This window comes from Rhinatrema bivittatum, chromosome 3 (assembly GCF_901001135.1).
Source record: "Rhinatrema bivittatum chromosome 3, aRhiBiv1.1, whole genome shotgun sequence".
Classification (NCBI taxonomy): domain Eukaryota; kingdom Metazoa; phylum Chordata; class Amphibia; order Gymnophiona; family Rhinatrematidae; genus Rhinatrema; species Rhinatrema bivittatum.
The window spans coordinates 178,482,241-178,502,200 of NC_042617.1; the positions used below are offsets into that span (position 1 = coordinate 178,482,241).

Here is a 19,960-nt window from a genome sequence, read left to right on the forward strand (position 1 = left end):
TACCAACACTGGGCCCAGAATTTACAGTCCAGGGTACTGATATGCAACAATTTGGGAAAAAGTGCAGCACTGCTTCTATAGCTAAGTCTAAAAGCAAAGCACGCTGTCTGAATTATCAGGAAGGCTCTTCGCCCTGTAAAAATGTTGCTAGCAGTAACTTTGTTATGAGATTGACAGTTGCTTGGTTTTGATTTTTAATATTACTTGCCTTAACATAAGGCTTGGGGGTAACCTGCACAAAGCAGCAGTTACTACCATAAGAAGCTTGCTGGGCAACTGGGTGGGCCATTTGATCTTTTTCTGCTATCATTTCTATGGAAGCTTTTTTGAAGTAGTTTGAAGTAGCACGTGGCCAGGTCGTGTGTAAATTCATAAGATTGCTCTTTATAGCATAACAATATTGAATCCGATATTCAGCATCATCATCAGTCTGGCTAAGTTCAAATGGTAGGATTTGAAAACTCCACTATGCTGATCACTCTAGAATTAGTCAGATAAGTTGGGTACTGGGCAGGGGGCCTGATTCACTAAAGCAGGGGTGGCTCATGGCAATATGGTGCCTGAGGTGAGGAACAAGATGGCGCCCCCCAATACCCAAAAGGCAAATCCCATCCCCCACCAGATTGTCATGGATTATTTATGAAGGGCATATTTTTTCTCTCTCCCCGACCTCAGCATTCTCTCCATTCCCCTCTCCACCACTCCAGTGCTGGCCTTATAAATAAAGAAACACACATTCTCTGGATATAGAAATGTTGCATCTACAGAATTAAAACATTTTTTAACTCTTTATTTATCATTTTAAATCAGTTAACAAGTTTGAAACAACTTGACAAGAAATGGTATACAGAGATCAAATAATATAAGAAAATTACATAGTAGGAAATATAAGATCCCTATAATACGCTGTCAGACCACAAAGAAAAAAAGGGGAATTCCAATAGCAAATACAAGAGGAAATATAATGAATAACACTAGGGTCTAGAGTCTACAAATATTAATCGTTGAGCCGAGATAATTATGAGCTGGATATGGGAGCAGCAGTATCCTGTCTGAATTTATCATTAAGAAAGATATTAAGCTGGGAGGGATCAAAAAAAACTATTTAACCCCTTGATATTTAATAACACACTTACAGAGGAAATACAGCCAAAAAAAAAGCACCCAAACTAACAACAGCAAGACGTATAAGCAAAAATCGTTTCCTTTTAGACTGTGTTACTTTAGATACATCTGGAAATATACAAATCTTTAATCCTAGGAACAAAATGTCTCTCTTACGAAAGAACAATTTCAAAATAAAGTCCCGGTCAAAGCCCAAGGCAAAAGTAACAATTAAATTAGAAGATATAATAACTTCTTCCATTGAATTTTCAAGGAAGGAAGATAAATGAGACGAATCAGTGGGACTAGCATCTGCAGAGATATTATTCAGATGGAAATCTTTCAAATTTGGCAGATAATAAGCTTTTGAAATGGGTCGAAGAAGATTTTGTTTAATAGATAAGATTTCCACAAAATATCTGCGTAACATCTCAACCAGTGTAGTAAACCTTTTCTTTGGAAAATTTAAAATCCTACGGTTACAGCGACGTATATTATTTTCCAAGTTTTCCCTTTTATTTTGCAGAAACAAATGTCCAGCCGAAATAGTGTCAATTTAATTTTGTATAGTTGCCCCCTTGGACTCCAAAGATTCCATTTGAGATTCTATTTCCAACAACTGAGACTGAGAAACATTAAGGGGTAGATTTTAAAAAAGAAAGCGCATGTGACCATGTGCACACGCTGCCCGGCGCGCGCGCACAGGCGCGCAATTTTATAACATGCGCATACATATGTTCTAAAATCCCAGTCGGCGCTCGCAAGGGGGGTAGAATTTCGCTAATTCATGCGGCGACGCTTCATCAGGCTTCCCCAGTTCCCTCCCAGTCCGCTCCAATTAAGGAGCGGACTGGGAGGGAACTTCCCTACCCTGTACCCTAACCTCCCTTCCCTTCTCCTTCCCCTCTCATTCACGCCCCCTATTCCTATCCTTGGTTCCCCCCCATTTTTTAAACTTACATTTTGCTCCTGCAAAGGAGCTGTAGCAAGTTGCGCACGCTGGCGTCCTGCTGGAGCATGATCCCCCAGCACAGCGGCAAATGGCTGCTGTACCAGGCGCTTCTAGCCCCGCCATCCCAGACTGCCCCTCCCCACCCCCGGGCCGCCCCTCTGCCGAGGCCTGGCTCTTGTGTGCGTAACCCCAGTGTTTTATGCGCGCGGGCCATTAAAAATTGGCCCGTTTATGTATTAGAGAATTCACATTGTTGAGAAACAAATTGTGAAACCTGATTGGATAGGTTAGTAATAGCTTCCCAGATTATGTCCAGAGTGATGTTAGGAGGTTTTGAAAAAAAAGACATTATAACCTCAGGGTCTCCAGGACTCCGCCTCTTCCAGTACAGACTGCTTCATTCTACTGTTGCTGCCTCTGGGCTGACCTCTTGGACCTGTCATATGGAGGCCCACCGAAGTCCAGCCGGCCCCAGTACCTAAGGACTCAACCAGCGGGGAACGAGGTCTGGTATTGGTGAAGCACCAGCCGGCCTCCATCTTTCAGCCCACTCCGCCTGCCGATGGTGGGGACCTGTACGATCCCTCCTATGGGTAGCATCAAACCCACCTCGGCCCAAGGGTCCACCTCCGGCATAACAAGAACCGAACATTTTGTAACTATAGCAAGGGTTATCTTTCCCTATATGCATCACCTTGCACTTGTCCACATTAAATTTCATCTGCCATTTGGAAGCCCAATCTTCCAATCTCACAGTGTCCTCCTGCAATTTATCACAATCCACTTGAGATTAAACTACTCTGCATAATTTTGTGTCATCTGCAAATTTGATCACCTCACTCATTGTACCCCTTTCCAGATCATTTATAAATATATTAAAAAGCACCAGTTCAAGTACAGATCCCTAAGGCATGCCATTCTACCTTTTTCTACTGTGAATTAATCCTATTCTCTGTTTCCTTTCTTTTAACCAGTTTGCAATCCACAAACTGACATTGCCTCCTTTCCCATGGCTTTTTAGTTTTGTTACGCTTGCCACCCACGGCAACCCCACTGTGTGGTCCTCTCACCTTTCCAGATGGACTGAAGCTGCTGGCTCCTCCTCACTGGCAGCGGTGGGCCACCAACTTTGACCTCTGGTTCCCTCCGGTGCCCCGGCCCTGCCACGCTACCCAGTGTTGCTAGCCAAGATGTCCCTGCTTGTCGGGCCTCTCCGCATGGCCCCTTCCTAGGCGCGCGCGCACGCATCACTGATTCGTTTCAAGGGCACGTGGCGGGAACCTGGCCACGGCCCCAGATGCTGACATCAGACTCTTCCACGTATATAAGCTCAGGCCTCGCTCCATAGCATTGCCTTTGCAACAGGTCTCCTCGTTCTCCGAGTACTCGTTGCTATTCCTGAATCGTCTCATCATTGTATTCCTGGTTCCCAGTTCCTGTTCTCCTAGTTCCTGTTCGTCTATGTGTTGGATTGACTCTCTGGATGTGACCACCGCTACGCCTGACTACTCTTCAGCCTCTCTCCAGCCCCGGACCTCCGCTACGCCAAACTACTCTTCAGCCTCTCTCCAGCCCCGGACCTCCGCTACGCCTGACTACTCTTCAGCCTCTCTCCAGTCCCGGACCTCCACTACACCTGACCATGCCTGCCTTCTTCGTGCCCTGACCACTGCCTTGCTTGACTACGCCTGCCTTCTCCGTGCCCTGACCATTGCCTGGATTGACTACGCTTGCCTTCTCCGTACTTTGATTTCTGCCTGCATTGACTACGCTTGCCTTCTCCTTGTGCCCTGACCCTTGCCTTGCACAACTACGCTATAGACTTTCCTGTGTCTAGAGTTCTATGTTGCTTGCCACAACTTCCACTCACCGCCGGCTCTGAACCTAACCTGTCAGTGACGCCTCTCCTCACATATCCTCTGGACATGGACTTTCTAGGCTTAGGCCTTCCTTTGCTTGGGTGCTTCTAGTTCTCCATTGTTCCTTTGGCACCTGAGCCTCCGTACTGAATCTAGTCCAGGATAGAGCTACGCCATCTACAGACTGCTGTCTCTGGGCTGAATTACTATTCTCCTCTAGCTAACCTCGAGGCCCACCTAAGTCCTGCCAGCCCCGGCACCCAAACGCTCAATCCGAGGGGAACGAGGCTGGTATAGGTGAAGCTCCAGCGGCCTCTAGCTTCAGCCCATGCCACCTGCTGATGGTGTGGACCCATAGGCCCTCGCCTACGGGTTGCATCAACCCTACCTCAGCCCAAGGATCCACCTCCAACGCAACAGTTTTCTTAGAAACCTCTCATTAGGGACTTTGTCAAATGCTTTCTGAAAATCCAAATACACCACATCTACTGGTTCATCTTTGTCCACATGTTTATTCATTCCTTCAAAAAAATGTAGGAGATTTGTGAGGCAAGACTTCCCTTGGCTAAATCCATGCTGGCTGTGTCCATTAAACCATGTCTGTCTAAATGTTTTTTTATTTTATTCTTTATAACAGTTTCCATGATTTTTCTTGGCACTGAAGTCAGTCTCACTGGTCTATAGTTTTCCGGATCACCCCTGGAGCCCTTTTTAAATATCGGGGTTACATTTGCCACCTTCCAATCTTCAGGTACAACAGATGATTTTAATGGTAGGTTACAAATTCATTGAAATAGGTCTGAAATTTCATTTTTTAGTTCTTTCAGAACCCTGGGGTGTATACCATCTGGTCCAGTTGATTTACTACTCTTCAGTTTGTCAATCTGGCCTACCACATCTTCCAGGTTCATCTGAATCATCACGCTTGAAAATCATCTCCAGATCTTCCCTTCCCTATGTGCCCCTTTAACCCCTCGATCATCTAATGGTCCAACCAACTCCCTAGCGTGCTTTCTGCTTCGGATATATTTTTTAAAGATTTTCTTGTTAGTTTTTGTCTCTACTGCCAACTTCTTTTCAAATTCTCTCTTAGCCTGTCTTATCAATGTCTTACATTTAACTTGCCAATGCTTATGCTTTATCCTGTTTTCTTCTGATGGATCCTTCTTCCAAATTTTGAATAAAGATCTTTTGGCTAAAATAGCCTCTTTCACCTCACTTTTTAGCCATGCCAGCAATCGTTTGACCTTCCTTCCACCTTTCTTAATGTGTGGAATACATCTGGACTGCACTTCTAAGATGGTATTTTTTTAACAGTGTCCACTCCTGTTACAGATTCTTAACCTTTGTAGCTGCACCTTTCAGGTATTTTTTTAACTACTTTTCTCATTTTATCAAAGTTTCCCTTTTGAAAGTTTAGTGCTAGAGCCATGGATTTACTTACTGTCCCACTTCCAGTCGTTAATTCAAATTTGATCATATTATGATCACTATTGCCTAGCAGCCCCACCACCGTTACCTCTCTCACCAAATTCTGCACTCCACTGAGAATTAGATATAAAATTCCTCCCTCTCTCATCAGTTCCTGAACCAATTGCTCCATAAAACTGTAATTTATTCCATCCAGGAATTTTATCTCTCTAGCATGTCCTCATGTTTCACTTACCCAGTCAATATTGGGGTAATTGAAATCTCCCATTATTAAATGCACTAACAATTTTGTTAGCTCCCCTAATTTCTCTTAGCATTTCACTGTCTTATCATTTTGGCCAGGTAGACAGTAGTATACTATCACTATACTCTTCCCCAACACTCAAGGGATTTCTACCCATAAAGATTTGATTTGCATTTAATCTCTTGCAGGATCTTTATCCTGTTAGACTCTATGCCATTCCGGACATAAAGTGCCACTATGCCACCATGTTGCTCCTCTCTTATCATTGCGATATATTTTGTATCCTGGTATAGCACTGTCTCATTGGTTATCCACTGCTATACACTCTCTCTCCCATCTTACTTCTTAGCCTTCTGGCCTTAGCATACATTTCAAAGTATGTTTTTTGTTTGTATTAACATTCTATTTTTCAGTTGACAGGGAACAATTAGAATCCTTTAGCTCAGGTGAGTCTTTAATTATAGGCACTTGGACTACTTTTCTTATTATTGCAACCTCTCTGTTGGGATGACCTAACTCTAATGCTTCTTTAGCATCCTTCAAAGATATCTCCCTCGGAACCATGTGCTTCTGAGTGACTGTCGGCTTTCCCCTTTGATTTAGTTTAAAAGCTGCTCTATCTCCTTTTTAAACGTTAGTGCCAGTAGCCTATTTCCAGCCTGGTTAAGGTGGAGCCCATCCCTTTGGAAAACACTCCCCCTTCCCTAAAAGGTTCCCCATTCCTTACAAAACTGAATCCCTCTTCTTTGCACCATCGTCTCATCTATGCATTGAGTCTCCGGAGCTCTGCCTGCCTCTGAGGACCTGCGTGTGGAACAGGGAACATTTCAGAGAATGCTACCCTGGAGGTTCTGGATTTCATCTTTCTACTTAAGAGCCTAAATTTGGCTTCTAGAGCCTCCCGCTCACATTTTCCTTTGTCATTGGTGCCTACATGTACCAGCACTGACTAAAATCCTATCTAGGTGACATGTGAGGTCTGCCACCTTCGCACCAGGTTGTTATGTTACCAAGTGATCCTCATGCCCACCAGCCACCCAGCTGTCTACATTCTTTATAATCAAATCACCAGCTATGACTGCCAACTTAGCCCTTCCCTTCTGGGCAGTAGTCCTGGGGAGACATCCTCAGTGCAAGAAGACAATGCATCACCTGGAGAGCAGGTGATGCATTTGCATACACTGCCACCATTGTATGCAAATCTATCTCATGCATATTCATTATGGATATCCTGAAAATCAGGCTCATTTGTGGATCTTGAGGACCGGAGTTGGCCACCCCTCTTATATATGAATATTTCTGACATTGCTTGCTAGAAGTGTGAAAAACAATGTCTACTACTTCTACAAAAATGACTGTTGAAATCTCAACTTCCCTCCATTGGAGGTAAGCAAAGGAACATGTGTGTGTGTATGTCTGTATGTATATGTAACTTGTTTTTATAGCCTCCTGAAGGGTAAGTAATCAAGTTCGAAGGATAAATAAATAAACATGCTTCACAGGCAATGTCTTTGAACTCCTGAGAGTAGCCACATTTAGGTAATATCACAAATTAGTTTTGTGTGGTATTCTGGATCATGCCTTCTGTATGGTGGTTTTTTGACATTGCTTCAATAAGGACATCAGCAGGGCCAACTTTAGCATCAGTGGTTGTGTGGCAACACCAAAACAATGCTATCCATTGGTGGGGCACTTTGGACCAGTAATCTGGTCCAAGGTGCCCTTCTGAAAATGCTGCAAAGCCCTCAGTGGCCAAGAGCACAGCAGTTGGTAGCACTTCTTGAAAGCCACTGCCATACCCCTGAAGCAGCAGCACCCTATGCAGTTGCACAGGTCGCACACCCCTAAAGCTAACCCTGCTAATCAAATCCAGTATGTGAAAGATAATTTGTGCCAGTCTGAAAATGCCTACTCCATTGTGTAGTAGAGTCACTGATTGTGATGCATTCTGACTCGCTTCCAGTTCATCAGGAACAACCACACAGCCAGACACATTCAGTAAAATAGTGTCTTTAATTTCTCACACTGTCTGTTCCTCCATAGCCAATAGCACGGTCCTACACCCCTAAGGCTCCTGGGTGTAACTTCAGATATGTATATGCGCTTAAACACAGTTGGTATAAACTCTATGCATCAACCAAATACCCTTCTTGCTATCTTGTGTCATGTGGCCAGCCCTTCACAGCAAGCTCTCCAGTCCCCTTTCTGGAGTGGCAGCTCTCAGCTCACTACTGTCTCTTTTGACAGGACTCTCCTTCTCTAGTAGCTCTCTGCCTTCTTAGAAGTGTCTGCTCCTGGCAGTCTGCTTCCTGGACAGTCTCCTCCTTCAAGAGAGAGATTGTTTCTTCTAAGTACATCTATAATTTAAACTTGCCAGTATTTCTTATTACTGTCATATTTCTCTGCCGTTTCTCTCCCTAGCTAGTTTTAGGTTAAGACTTCTGGAACTACACGTTCCTTCAGTTCAGTGGCGTAGCCAGAATTGATTTTTTGGGTGGGCACAAGATTAACATGGGTGGGCTGTAGGCATGCAGGTCTGAGACCTACTAGTTGTTTCTTTTTGATAAATAATGTCATATACTGCACCCTAGAATGTCTTTCTAAGTAATTTGCAACAGCCATTATGCATCATGCGTAAAACTTTAAAACATTTTACCTCAATTATTTCAAGCACTTACCAGCATTAAAACTTCCTGCAGGGGTACTTTGGGGGGGGGGGGGGGGGGGGGAGTGTTGCTGCTATGCACAGGGCCGGTGCAAGAGTATTAGGCACCCTAGGCAAACCTTACAGCCTGGCGCCCTCCCCTCACCTCCCCATACACAATTTTAAATTATGCATTTATAACATACTTTACATGAAAAGTGACATTCTGAGGTAAAATTAATATACACATTGTGATAATTTCATGCACTGTTGTGATGCCAACAAGAAAACGTTGCATCTTGCAATTCATATGGCATCATACCTATTGGGATATATTTCAGCATGGTCTTCCCGTATCAACACAGTACTATCTGCCAACACTCAAAGAATAACAACCCTGCCTATGAAAAAGAATACCACAAATATTACACCAGAATCTAAAATATCAATACACCTCCTATCAGGAAAACAGAATAGGCCAAGCTACTACAGATCCCTGCAGAGAAACCACATGTTAAAAGAATGCTTCATCTCAGTCTTTGCATGCAGAACACAAACCCTCACCAAATACAGAATAAAGCCACATAAATTATAAATAGAAATGTGCAAACAAAAACTGAACTGTAAAACGCATCACGCCAGACTCTATACAGTGCAACAATGGAAAAAAAAAATTTCACCATTCCTCATGAAACAATCAAAATATATAAATCATTAATCATAATTATAAAATCATACTAATAAAATGATTTCAAAACAGCTGATGAATAGAATATCCAATAATTTAAGACTCATGCAAATTTTGAAAGCTTTACCAAACACCAATAAAATATTTCAAACAGCAGACACATCACATACTACCCAATAATTAAAATGGTAGTAAATCTAGAAAAATGACCTTAAAAAGCCACCTTTACTTATCCTCTCCAGCAGTTCTCCTACTCCTTTCCCTTGCAGGTCACACCAAAAGCAGCAGTAGCTGCTGAAGCTGTACTCACAGTCCTCTTCCTTAGGGACCACAACCAGTCTCTCTCTGTCTCACACACACAAGCACACACATACCAGTCATCTCCCTGATCAGTCTCTCTCACACATTCACACGTCACCTCTCTGGCCAGTCTCTCTCAATCACACAATACTCTCGCTCTCTCTTATTTACACACAGACTTTCAATCACACACATGCTCTCTCTATTTCACTTACACACACACTCTCAATCACACACATGTTCTAGCTCACTTACAAACAGGCTTAATCACACACATGCCCTCTCTCTCACAGCCACAAGCCAGCCAAAAACATGCTCCTTCTCTCTCTCGCACACACATTGACACACACACAAGTACCCTCCCTGGCTCACATATATACCACACACATATAGAAGCACCCTCCATGTCTCTCATACACATTATACTCTCACAGAAGCATCTTCCGTGTCTCACACACAGAAGCACCATTCCTTTCTCACATATACACCACATACACACACACACACAGAAGCACCATTCCTTTCTCACATACACACATACAGAAGCACCGTCTCACATACACATTGTACTCTCACAGAAGCACCTTCCCTGCCTCACATACACATTACACTCTCACAGAAGCACCTTCCCTGTCTCACACACAGAAGCACCATTCCTTTCTCACATACACACCACATACACACAGAAGCTTCATTCCTTTCTCACATACACACATACAGTAGCACCCTCCCAGTCTCACATATACATTACACTCTCACATGTGGATAAAGGTGAACCGGTAGATGTAGTGTTCTTGGATTTTCAGAAGGCGTTTGACAAAGTTCCTCATGAGAGGCTTCTAGGAAAAGTAAAAAGTCATGGGATAGGTGGCGATGTCCTTTCGTGGATTCCAAACTGGCTAAAAGACAGGAAACAGAGAGTAGGATTAAATGGACAATTTTCTCAGTGGAAGGGAGTGGGCAGTGGAGTGCCTCAGGGATCTGTAATGGGACCCTTACTTTTCAATATATTTATAAATGATCTGGAAAGAAATACGACGAGTGAAATAATCAAATTTGCAGATGATACAAAATTGTTCAGATTAGTTAAATCACAAGCAGATTGTGATAAATTGCAGGAAGACCTTGTGAGACTGGAAAATTGGGCATCTGTGAGCCCTGTGAGACTGTGAAAATTGGGCATCTGGAAAATTGGGCATCTTGTGAGACTGGAAAATTGGGCATCACCTTGTGAGACTGGAAAATTGGGCAGATGAAATTTAATGTGGATAAGTGCAAGGTGATGCATATAGGGAAAAATAACCCATGCTATAGTTACACAATGTTAGGTTCCATATTAGGTGCTACAACCCAAGAAAGAGATCTAGGCATCATAGTGGATAACACATTGAAATTGTCGGTTCAGTGTGCTGCAGCAGTCAAAATAGCAAACAGAATATTGGGAATTATTAGAAAGGGAATAGTGAATAAAACGGAAAATGTCATAATGCCTCTGTATCGCTCCATGGTGTGACCGCACCTTGAATACTGTGTACAATTCTGGTCGCCGAATCTCAAAAAACATATAATTGCGATGGAGAAGGTACAGAGAAGGGCTACCAAAATGATAAGGGGAATGGAACAGCTCCCCTATGAGGAAAGACTAAAGAGGTAAGGACTTTTCAGCTTGGAGAAGAGACGGCTGAGGGGGAATATGATAGAGGTGTTTAAAATCATGAGAGGTCTAGAACGGGTAGATGTGAATCGGTTATTTACTGTTTCGGATAATAGAAAGACTAGGGGGCACTCCATGAAGTTAGCATGTGGCACATTTAAAACTAATCGGAGAAAGTTCTTTTTCACTCAACGCACAATTAAACTCTGGAATTTGTTGCCAGAGGATGTGGTTAGTGCAGTTAGTATAGCTGTGTTTAAAAAAGGATTGGATAAGTTCTTGGAGGAGAAGTACATTACCTGCAATTAATTGAGTTGACTTAGAAAATAGCCACTGCTATTACTATCAACGGTAACATGGAATAGACTTAGTTTTTGGGTACTTGCCAGGTTCTTATGGCCTGGATTGGCCACTTGTTGGAAACAGGATGCTGGGCTTGATGGACCCTTGGTCTGACCTAGTATGGCATGTTCTTATGTTCCCTGTCTCACATACAGAAGCACCATGCCTTTGTCACATACACACACACAGAAGCTCCATTCCTTTCCCTACATACACACACACAGAAGCACCCTTCCGATCTCAAATACATATACAGACAAAGGCCCCCAGCTGAACAGTTCGTCTCCAGCGGTGGCTAGCAACGCCGGTCTTCTTTTCTTCGGCCCTGCCGGCCTGGTCTCCGGCTGCGCCGATCTTAATTTCTTCGGCCCTGCCGGCCTGGTCTCCGGCAGTGGCTGGCTGCGCCGATCTTCTTTTCTTCAGCCCCTGCCGGCCTGGTCTCTGGCAATGGCTGGCAGTGACGCCTCGTGCTGCAGGGCTCGTCACAGCCAAGCGGCGCCCTCAATGTGAGCAGGAGCAAAGGAGGCCATGTGATCAGCTGGACCGGCCCACCGGGGGAAGCCCGATCCCCCAATAGGCCTGTCCACCCCTGAATCCAGGGATGGACACCCCTGGTCCGTGCTCCACTTCTGATTCCAGTTGGGTGGGCAGCTGCCCACGCAGGCCCACCCATGGCTACACCGCTGCTTCACTTTCCTGTTCCTTCAGGGCCAAAACTGCAAGTAGCCTCCTGCTTCTTAGAAATGCAACTTAGCTTCTTGCTCTCTGTTTCTTAAAAGTAGCCTGCCCTCTGCATCTCTGACTGGCCACTATCTTCCCTTCTCCAGACTTTTCTGATTGTGCAAAGTATCCATCTCATCACATGCTGATTCAAGGGAGTGTTCCATAGGTCCATCTTAGATCAGTTTATAAAATAAGGACGTGGTTAGTGAAGTTAGTATAGCTGTGATTAAAAAAGGCTTAGATAAGTTCTTAGAGAAGTCCATTACCTGCTATTAAGTTCACTTAGAGAATAGCCACTGCCATTAGCAATGGTAACATGGAATAGACTTAGTTTTTGGGTACTTGCCAGGTTCTTGTGGCCTGGATTGGCCATTGTTAGAAACAGGATGCTGGGCTTGATGGACCCTTGGTCTGACCCAGTATGGCATTTTCTTATGTTCTTAAGGACTGTTCTCTTAGGCTGTAACTGTATATATTAACAGGCCAATGCAATACCGTGCACTGCAAGCAGCACATGGCTCAACACACGATTGGATGCATGTTTTGGACACATGTCCATAACCCCAGATGCAAAATGGGGATTAGCGCATCCAAAACATGCGTACAATTGAGCACTTAGCTAATAGCACTCATCACATGTAAAGTACATGTAGATGAGGTTATTAGCTAATCCCTGCCATGCCAAAAATTTCCCACGCAACCAATGTGCCCTTGCAACGTGGAAAATTTTACGCCAGCCCTGGGCATTAAGTTCTGCCGCACTCAAGGGCTCATTGTAAAAAAAACAAAATTCCTGCTTTCTGTGATTCCTCCTACTACTATCGTCGCAGTACTAGTACAGAAAGCGTAATCATGTTAAAAAAAAAAAAAATTCTGGGCACCCAATATACACCCATATAATCTACATGGTCCAGGCCTTGTGTATTGTGCTGGTAGCAGGAGAAAACAGACACTCGTATTGAGCATCCATTTCCAAACCGGCACTGACAGCCACCTTTCTCCTGGGTGTCCGATGCCAAGGAGGCGCTAGGGACTCATAATTTCCTCAAGCAGCTCCTTTTTATTGCGGCAGCTAATTTTAATATTAAATCGGGTGCCCAGGAGAGGTGGATCAACGCGCATTAGGAGAGCGGACACTCAGTCATGAGTACCTGTTTTACGTGCACCAGTATTGCATTGTCCTGAAATCAAAATAAAATTATTTTTCCCTTTCACAGTTTTAAAGAGCAGTAATAGGTAATCCATTTGATATGGAGGCTGTTTGTTTACAAGTGAAGAATAACTGAAGCATCATTTTATGCATTTTAGAGCAAGAATAAATTGGATTCAGATTGCGAATAGGTTTAGAGGAGAATAAATGGAGCTTAACACATTTATTTTTCTTACAGTTGATGAGGATGGTATGGACTGTATGGACAATGAGAGGCGGCCACACTTCCCACAGTTTTCCTACTCTGCAAGTGGACGAGAATAATGCTGTTCTTCAGTTTTGTTATTTCACTATCTTCTTAGGTTTATCACTGGAAATTATTCCTGAACATCCCCACCAGTACTAACTATTATTTAAGGTAGTGAGGCATTTTTTCAGAAGTCATTCCAAAATGAACATTTTTTTGTTTTTTTTTAATTCCTCCACTTGACATTTTTTTTTAATGCTTTTTTTGTTTGCAAGGGTTTTTTTGCATGAAACTTGATATTCGTCTAAGGTTTCAAGCTGTTGCCATCTACTTTCTCAACATGATACAAACTTCAAGAACTGATTTTTCTATTTTTTGAAGTCCTGAATCAGATGACTACAATTATTGTATTCATGTGCGCAGTCTCTTGTATTCTTTCCTCCCTAATCCTTAATGGAGGATAAACCAGAATTAAGGTTCATGATCACTTCATCATACTTAGAAGACCAATCAAAATTTTAATTAGTTTGAGATTAGTTCATTATATTCACCTGCATCTGTTTACGATGGTCAAAGCAATTTTTGAGGGCAATGATGTACATATGCAAGGCTTTTTGTTACACATATCATTATTCGAAGCAGGTTTGTCATTAATAGCTGACTGGAAATCTTTTGAAAAACATTTGAGAAAAGGACTTTAACTGTTGATACTGTCTATATATGTTTTCTATTCTTGTTAGAGCCTACAAAAGAAGAAAAAGCTGAGGTGATGATCTCAGCTAGTCTGACACTTAAGACTTCCAGATTTATGTGCAATCATGGAGATTTGAACATTTTAGAAGCAAGAAATGAAGGCACAAATGCAGCATTGTTATCTTTTATTGGTCTTATAATTTGCACCAGATTAACTTTTTTCTGCTTTATAACTTTTTTTTTTCTTGATCTACATCACCTTTGATGGCTGAAGAATGTAGACAGGCATAATGATATAACTGCTTTTCACCAAATCTGTGCATCAAGGTAAACAGGTGTTTGCCTTAATTTTTTGAGTTTGGTTATACCGTGGTAGTATTTATTTATTTTATTTTTTTTAGTGATAAGGATTGTATGTGTCAAGTTTGCAATCGCTGCTACAATTTAGATGCAAAGAGGCTTACAGCAATTTTATTTTTTAACTATGTAGAGGAAATGTACAAGCTGGTTGTCCTCCAGATTCATGCACTTTTCTCCCAAGTGTGGCAAGGCTCTGAAAGCATACAGATTATTTGGAATTTAATTTCATTCAATGAGACTGTCCTAATTCTTCAACTAAGAAAGATTAAACATTAATTCTTAGTTGGACCTATCTAGCACAAAAATACAACTACAGTTAAATAATGCACAGTTGCAAGTTGAGGATACAGCTTTCCAACAGAGAATATACAGTATAAGGTGAAAGAGAATATAATCACTAAGAATGCAGTTATAAGAAAAAGCACTTTATTTGAAGCACTGTACAGGTAGCAGTGATTGCTGTTCATTTAGGGCCATGCTGCAGGGTTGTGAACAGCACCAAGTACATTATGTAAATAGAGCAAGCTCACATTACCATGGTACATCTGAAAGTAGTTTCATTGAATTAAACCGACAAGCTAGACTGTCAGTTTATCTGTTTATTTTTCTTACAGTTCAGTTTATTTAATCTATAGGGCTTCCTTTATTTATTTATTTAGATACACTTGATTACACCCTCATCCTTTCAGCCCAGAGTGAGTTACAGTAGACATGGATTATAAAAAGGTTTTGTTAATTAACCTTTTGATTCTAGGATGTAGACATTTCTAAAAGTTATTACTGTTCATCTTAGAATCCCAAGTCTAGGCTCTGCAGTGTTACACTGTTATGCAAAGCCTTCCAGTAACATATCCATTAATAATAAACCGTGCTGTCACACAATGAATTAAATTTAATTCTATAAATAAGCACGTTGAGAAACCAATTTGAAAGACAAACAAAAAGATAGTTATATTGAATATCAAAACACTTTCATGCTGTCACTTGGGATTCCATGGTACAAAGCACATTGCAGGCAGCGGATATACTTCTTCATGAATGGATAAAATGGGCATTTTTCGGAAGACAACTAAATCAGTGGAAATCCTTTTCATAAATGCAATAAAACTGAATTATGGTTACTCATAATTACATTACATACAATAATTTTTTAACCTGTCTTCTTGTCATACACAGTATCTAGCCTTAAGGGAATGACTTATTGATGGAACATGCAACTTATTCTGAAGCAATAGTACTTTAAAACATTATATCAAATTTATTTAAAACATCACTAAAATTAAATTTGGGATAAGTATTACACCACATCATCTGTTCTGAAAGGTGGTATGATTGACAAAAAAGCTTTAAGCCAACAATAAGGTTTAAGGTTTATTATTATTTATGTCTCAGCGAGCCTTCACAGCGGTTTACAATACAAATAAATATACAGTGAAGAAATTACATTCAGTAACAATACTGGGAGTATAGGAAATTCTACCATAAAAGATGAAAAGACAACACAATGGAATGAATTTTCAAAGGAGTTGCGTACATAAAAGTAGTAATTTTTAAAAGCCCATTTATATTTATAAACTCCATTTATGCCATTTATGTGCATAAAACCCAGTTTTATGTTCGTAAATCTCTTTGAAATTTTTCTCAAATGTGAATTGCCTTTTCTTAACTGAGCAGAGAGAAGTTTCCTAAGCTTCTCTCAAACTGTATTCGCCCTGAGCTGTAGTTTTTAGATTTAGGCCAGGATTCATAGCCAATAACTTCTGAGCCTTTTAGTCCTAGTGTATTTCAGACTTTGTAGAGACTCCAGCTTGTACTGACCTCTCACCATACAGTATATGCCCTCTCGTACTGCAGTCATCTTTCAGGAAAAAGGCCATTCCTCTTTGGAATTGGACAGTTTTGCACACAGCTTTGCGTTCCACACTAATCCATCTTCCAACACATTCCTTTTGCTAAAAAAGTATTTATTCCAGTATTATTTTACGTTTTTTCCACTTTGCGGCTTCTTGAAGCTGACTGTTCTTGCAGGAGCCATGTGCTTCTCCTAGAGTACAAAAGTAAGGTAGTTCCTTACTTAACTGCAGGGTCTATATATTACACCTCAATGTACACACTTTGCTGCTACTGTTTGTACTGTCTACAGTAGAATGTCCTTATCTTGCTCCTGGTAGTTCATTACAGGCAAGCATGGATTGTAAAGTATTTATTTAAATGAAGAAGAATAACTTCTGAATTGGTAATTAAATTACCTCCCTGTAGCTTTAGAGTTTGTGACATTTCTTGAACTTGCCAGCTCTTTCATTAGATCCGTGCAAGATCTAGTCATATGTTTAAGGATTCTAAGCAGACATGATTTTAGAACCCAAGGAAATGTATTACAGTTACTGTTCGTCGTATTCAAACTGTTTATTTCCTTAAATATATGACCTACAAGGATGTGAAATAATTACAGGAAACTGTTTTTGTACACTGTACATCCTTAGTATTTTTACACATATATGATAGGGATGCACATTATTTTCCTTCGTACAGACAGCTTAAATAAAGCACTATGTCAATCTGCTATTTCTCTGTTGATTAATACTGCATTTGTACTAAAAAAAATTGAATGTTTTAATTTACTTCGTAAAAATGTGCAGCAAAAAATGTTTTTCAGTTCTGTGTATTTTGCGTTAAAAGGTGTCCCTATAACAAAATTAACCTTGCATAAATTTGAATCAAGATGGATTTTAAAAAATACTGATACATTATAAATATTAGCAGGAATGTATCTTTAAATTTGAGTAGAGTCTAAACACTGCTTTCAGAAGGATTGTTACCAGTTTTAGATAGTATATATTGAATGCTAGTATAAAAACCCCACAGGTCAGCATTTCAAGTTTCACAAAAAGATTAATGTGCCCTTTCAATCTGCTGCTGTCACAAGGATAACAGAACAACAACACTGCACCAAGCTGGTTCAAAAATAGCTTGATTGATTATACATAAACCTTCTAACTGATTTATTATCTTTTAAAACTGTAGCGATTATCTCATTTTCAAATTTTACTTCCAAAGACTTTGTAAAGACCCATAAAAATAATGGGTCAGTTTTTAAAGCAGCACACGTGCATCCAAGTGTGCGTGGTTCCCGGCGTGCGCACATGAACGCACTGATTTAATAACATGCGCTCGCCAGCGTACGCATGTTATAAAATCTGATGGCCGCACACGCGGGAGGGGGGAAATGTTTGCAAAATACACATGGTATCGCAATCAGGCCTCCCTTAGTTCCCTCCCAGATCGCACCAATTAAGGAGCGGACTGGGAGGGAACTTCCCTAGCCCCCTATCTAATCTTCATCCCTCTTCCCCTCGCCTCCTAAACCTAACCTAACTATCCCCACATTTTTTTATTTTAGTACTTACTGCTCCTGTGGAGCAGAAGTAATTTCCATGAGCCGGCCAGCTGCCAGCGCACACTTCCCTGGGACAGCATCAAATGGTGCTGCCCCCGCCCGCTCCTTTAGCGAGGCCCAGCACTTCGGCACGTACCAAGGTTTATGCGCATTGCCAGGCCTGTTGTAAAATGTGCGCAGCACGCACAAGGCACGGCCACACACATAAAACCCGAAATTTATGCACATAGTAAATTTAAAATTTACTTGAATATGGGAAGTAAATGACTTGTGAAAATAAACTTTACTTTTAAAAAGAAAAAAATTGGGTCGGTATATTAAACGTAGGCCTAGATTCATCATTCCGCTATAAATATAAATAAATATAGCGGTATGATGAGCCACGAAGAAAAAAGGGGCAGGAGGGCGATAGTGTGCACCCAGGTGCATCGCGGCGGTGCGGCACACACTATCGCCCCCATAGCACCACCGTAAAAGGCTATTAGCCGCTGTCCCAGGGAAGCACATGCTGGCAGCCGACCAGTGCACGAAGATTAAATCTGCTGCAGAGGAACAAGCGAATGTGTTATAAAATAGCTGCATCCATGTGCATACACCGGGAACCGGACGCACATGCGCAGGTCTTAAAATTGACCCCTTAAATTGTAACGTTGCAATGTCATCGCTATCACATGCTTTAGGGCCTTATCGCATGCAATAAAGCCCTAACGCATGTGCTAAGGCCACATCGCATTTTAAAGAATGATCTCCATAATTTAACATGAACAGGCCATGTAAGAATTTTATTCTCAAACAATTAAAAATTAATTCCTTGACTGCAGTTTGTTGAATCTCTTCAGGCAACAGTTGTGCTTCTGACATTTGTAAGGTGCCCTGGTCAGCATGTCATATAAGAATCCCAAGAACAGTCATGGGAAATGACTGAAAAGTCTCAATTCAGCAAACATCCTGGAATGAATAAATCGACTCGTATCTATAGATATTTGACTAGCAGCACTTTTCTCATGCAACAAAAGTCAATTCAAGTCTGGATGAGAAATCAAGTAACCTGGTGAAAGGAAAACGTCAGCAGGAGCTCTGTCCTCTTCAAGTTTGTGGAAGAACTACAAGGGAAACTGCCTGTTTGTACATGATGTAAAAATCTGGAACACAGTAGACATGCCAGGAAGATAGCCAAGATGTCTTTTAAAAAACTGGAAGACTGGTCAAGGGTTTGGCAACATTTTAATTAAAAAAAAAAAACAAAGTTGGCCTTACTGATAGTTGGGTTCCAGAAATCCAAGGGGCAAATACCATTTTGAGAGGAATGAACTAGTAGACATTAAACAAAAGAGAGCCCTAAGAAGTCAGTCTCTCAAAGTTAACATATATGACATATATGTGTGACATATATGACAGCAGGATAAAGACTAAGGCCTATCTATTCTGCCCAGTTTGGTTTCTTTTGCAAATTTATAGAGGCTTATGGACCACAAATGTGGCTTTTCCTTCATTTATTTACCATTAAGTGTCCGCTGTGCTTATTTTATGCCTTCTTGAATTCTACTGTTCTCTTTGCCTTTTACTGGAAGCTTGTTTCATGCATCTACCACTCTTTCAGTGAAGAAATCTACTTGCTTTAAACCTAATATCATGATAGTTTCTCCAACAATTTGTTGCTCACTATTCATGCACATTTTCTGTTTTAACATACCGTATTTTTCGCTCCATAAGACGCACTTTTTTCCCCCCAAAAGTGGGGGGAAAATGTATGTGCGTCTTATGGAGCGAATATTAAAAAAAACAAACAAAAATCTAACAACCCCCCCCCCCCCCGACTCCCCCAAGACCTGCCGACTTAGTTTACCGCAACCCCCCCACCCTCCTGACCCCCCCAAGACCTGCCGACTTAGTTTACCGCAACCCCCCCCCCCTCCTGACCCCCCCAAGACCTGCCGACTTAGTTTACGCAACCCCCACCCTCCTGACCCCCCCAAGACCTGCCAACGTCCCTGGTGGTCCAGCGGGGGTCCAGGAGCGGTCCGGGAACGATCTCCTGAGCGTGGGCCGTCGGCTGCCAGTAATCAAAATGGCGCCGACGGCCCTTTGCCCTTACTATGTCACTGAGACCGACCAATAGCAGCGGTCGGTCCCAGTGACATAGTAAGGGCAAAGGGCCGTCAGCCCACGCCC

General features: G+C 41.8%; 1 protein-coding gene across 4 annotated transcripts in view; it reads left to right on the forward strand.

Annotated features, from left to right (window-relative positions):
- AKT3 (AKT serine/threonine kinase 3) overlaps window positions 1-16,956 on the forward strand; it is a 1,010,799-nt gene extending 993,843 nt beyond the window's left edge. For all 4 annotated transcript variants that reach the window (XM_029593967.1, XM_029593963.1, XM_029593964.1 and 1 more), the window contains one exon: window positions 13,330-16,956. In XM_029593967.1, the coding sequence (XP_029449827.1) occupies window positions 13,330-13,415 (86 nt within the window). In that variant the 3' untranslated portion in view covers window positions 13,416-16,956. The remainder of the gene's footprint in view (window positions 1-13,329) is intronic.
- The last annotated feature ends 3,004 nt before the right edge of the window (window positions 16,957-19,960 follow it).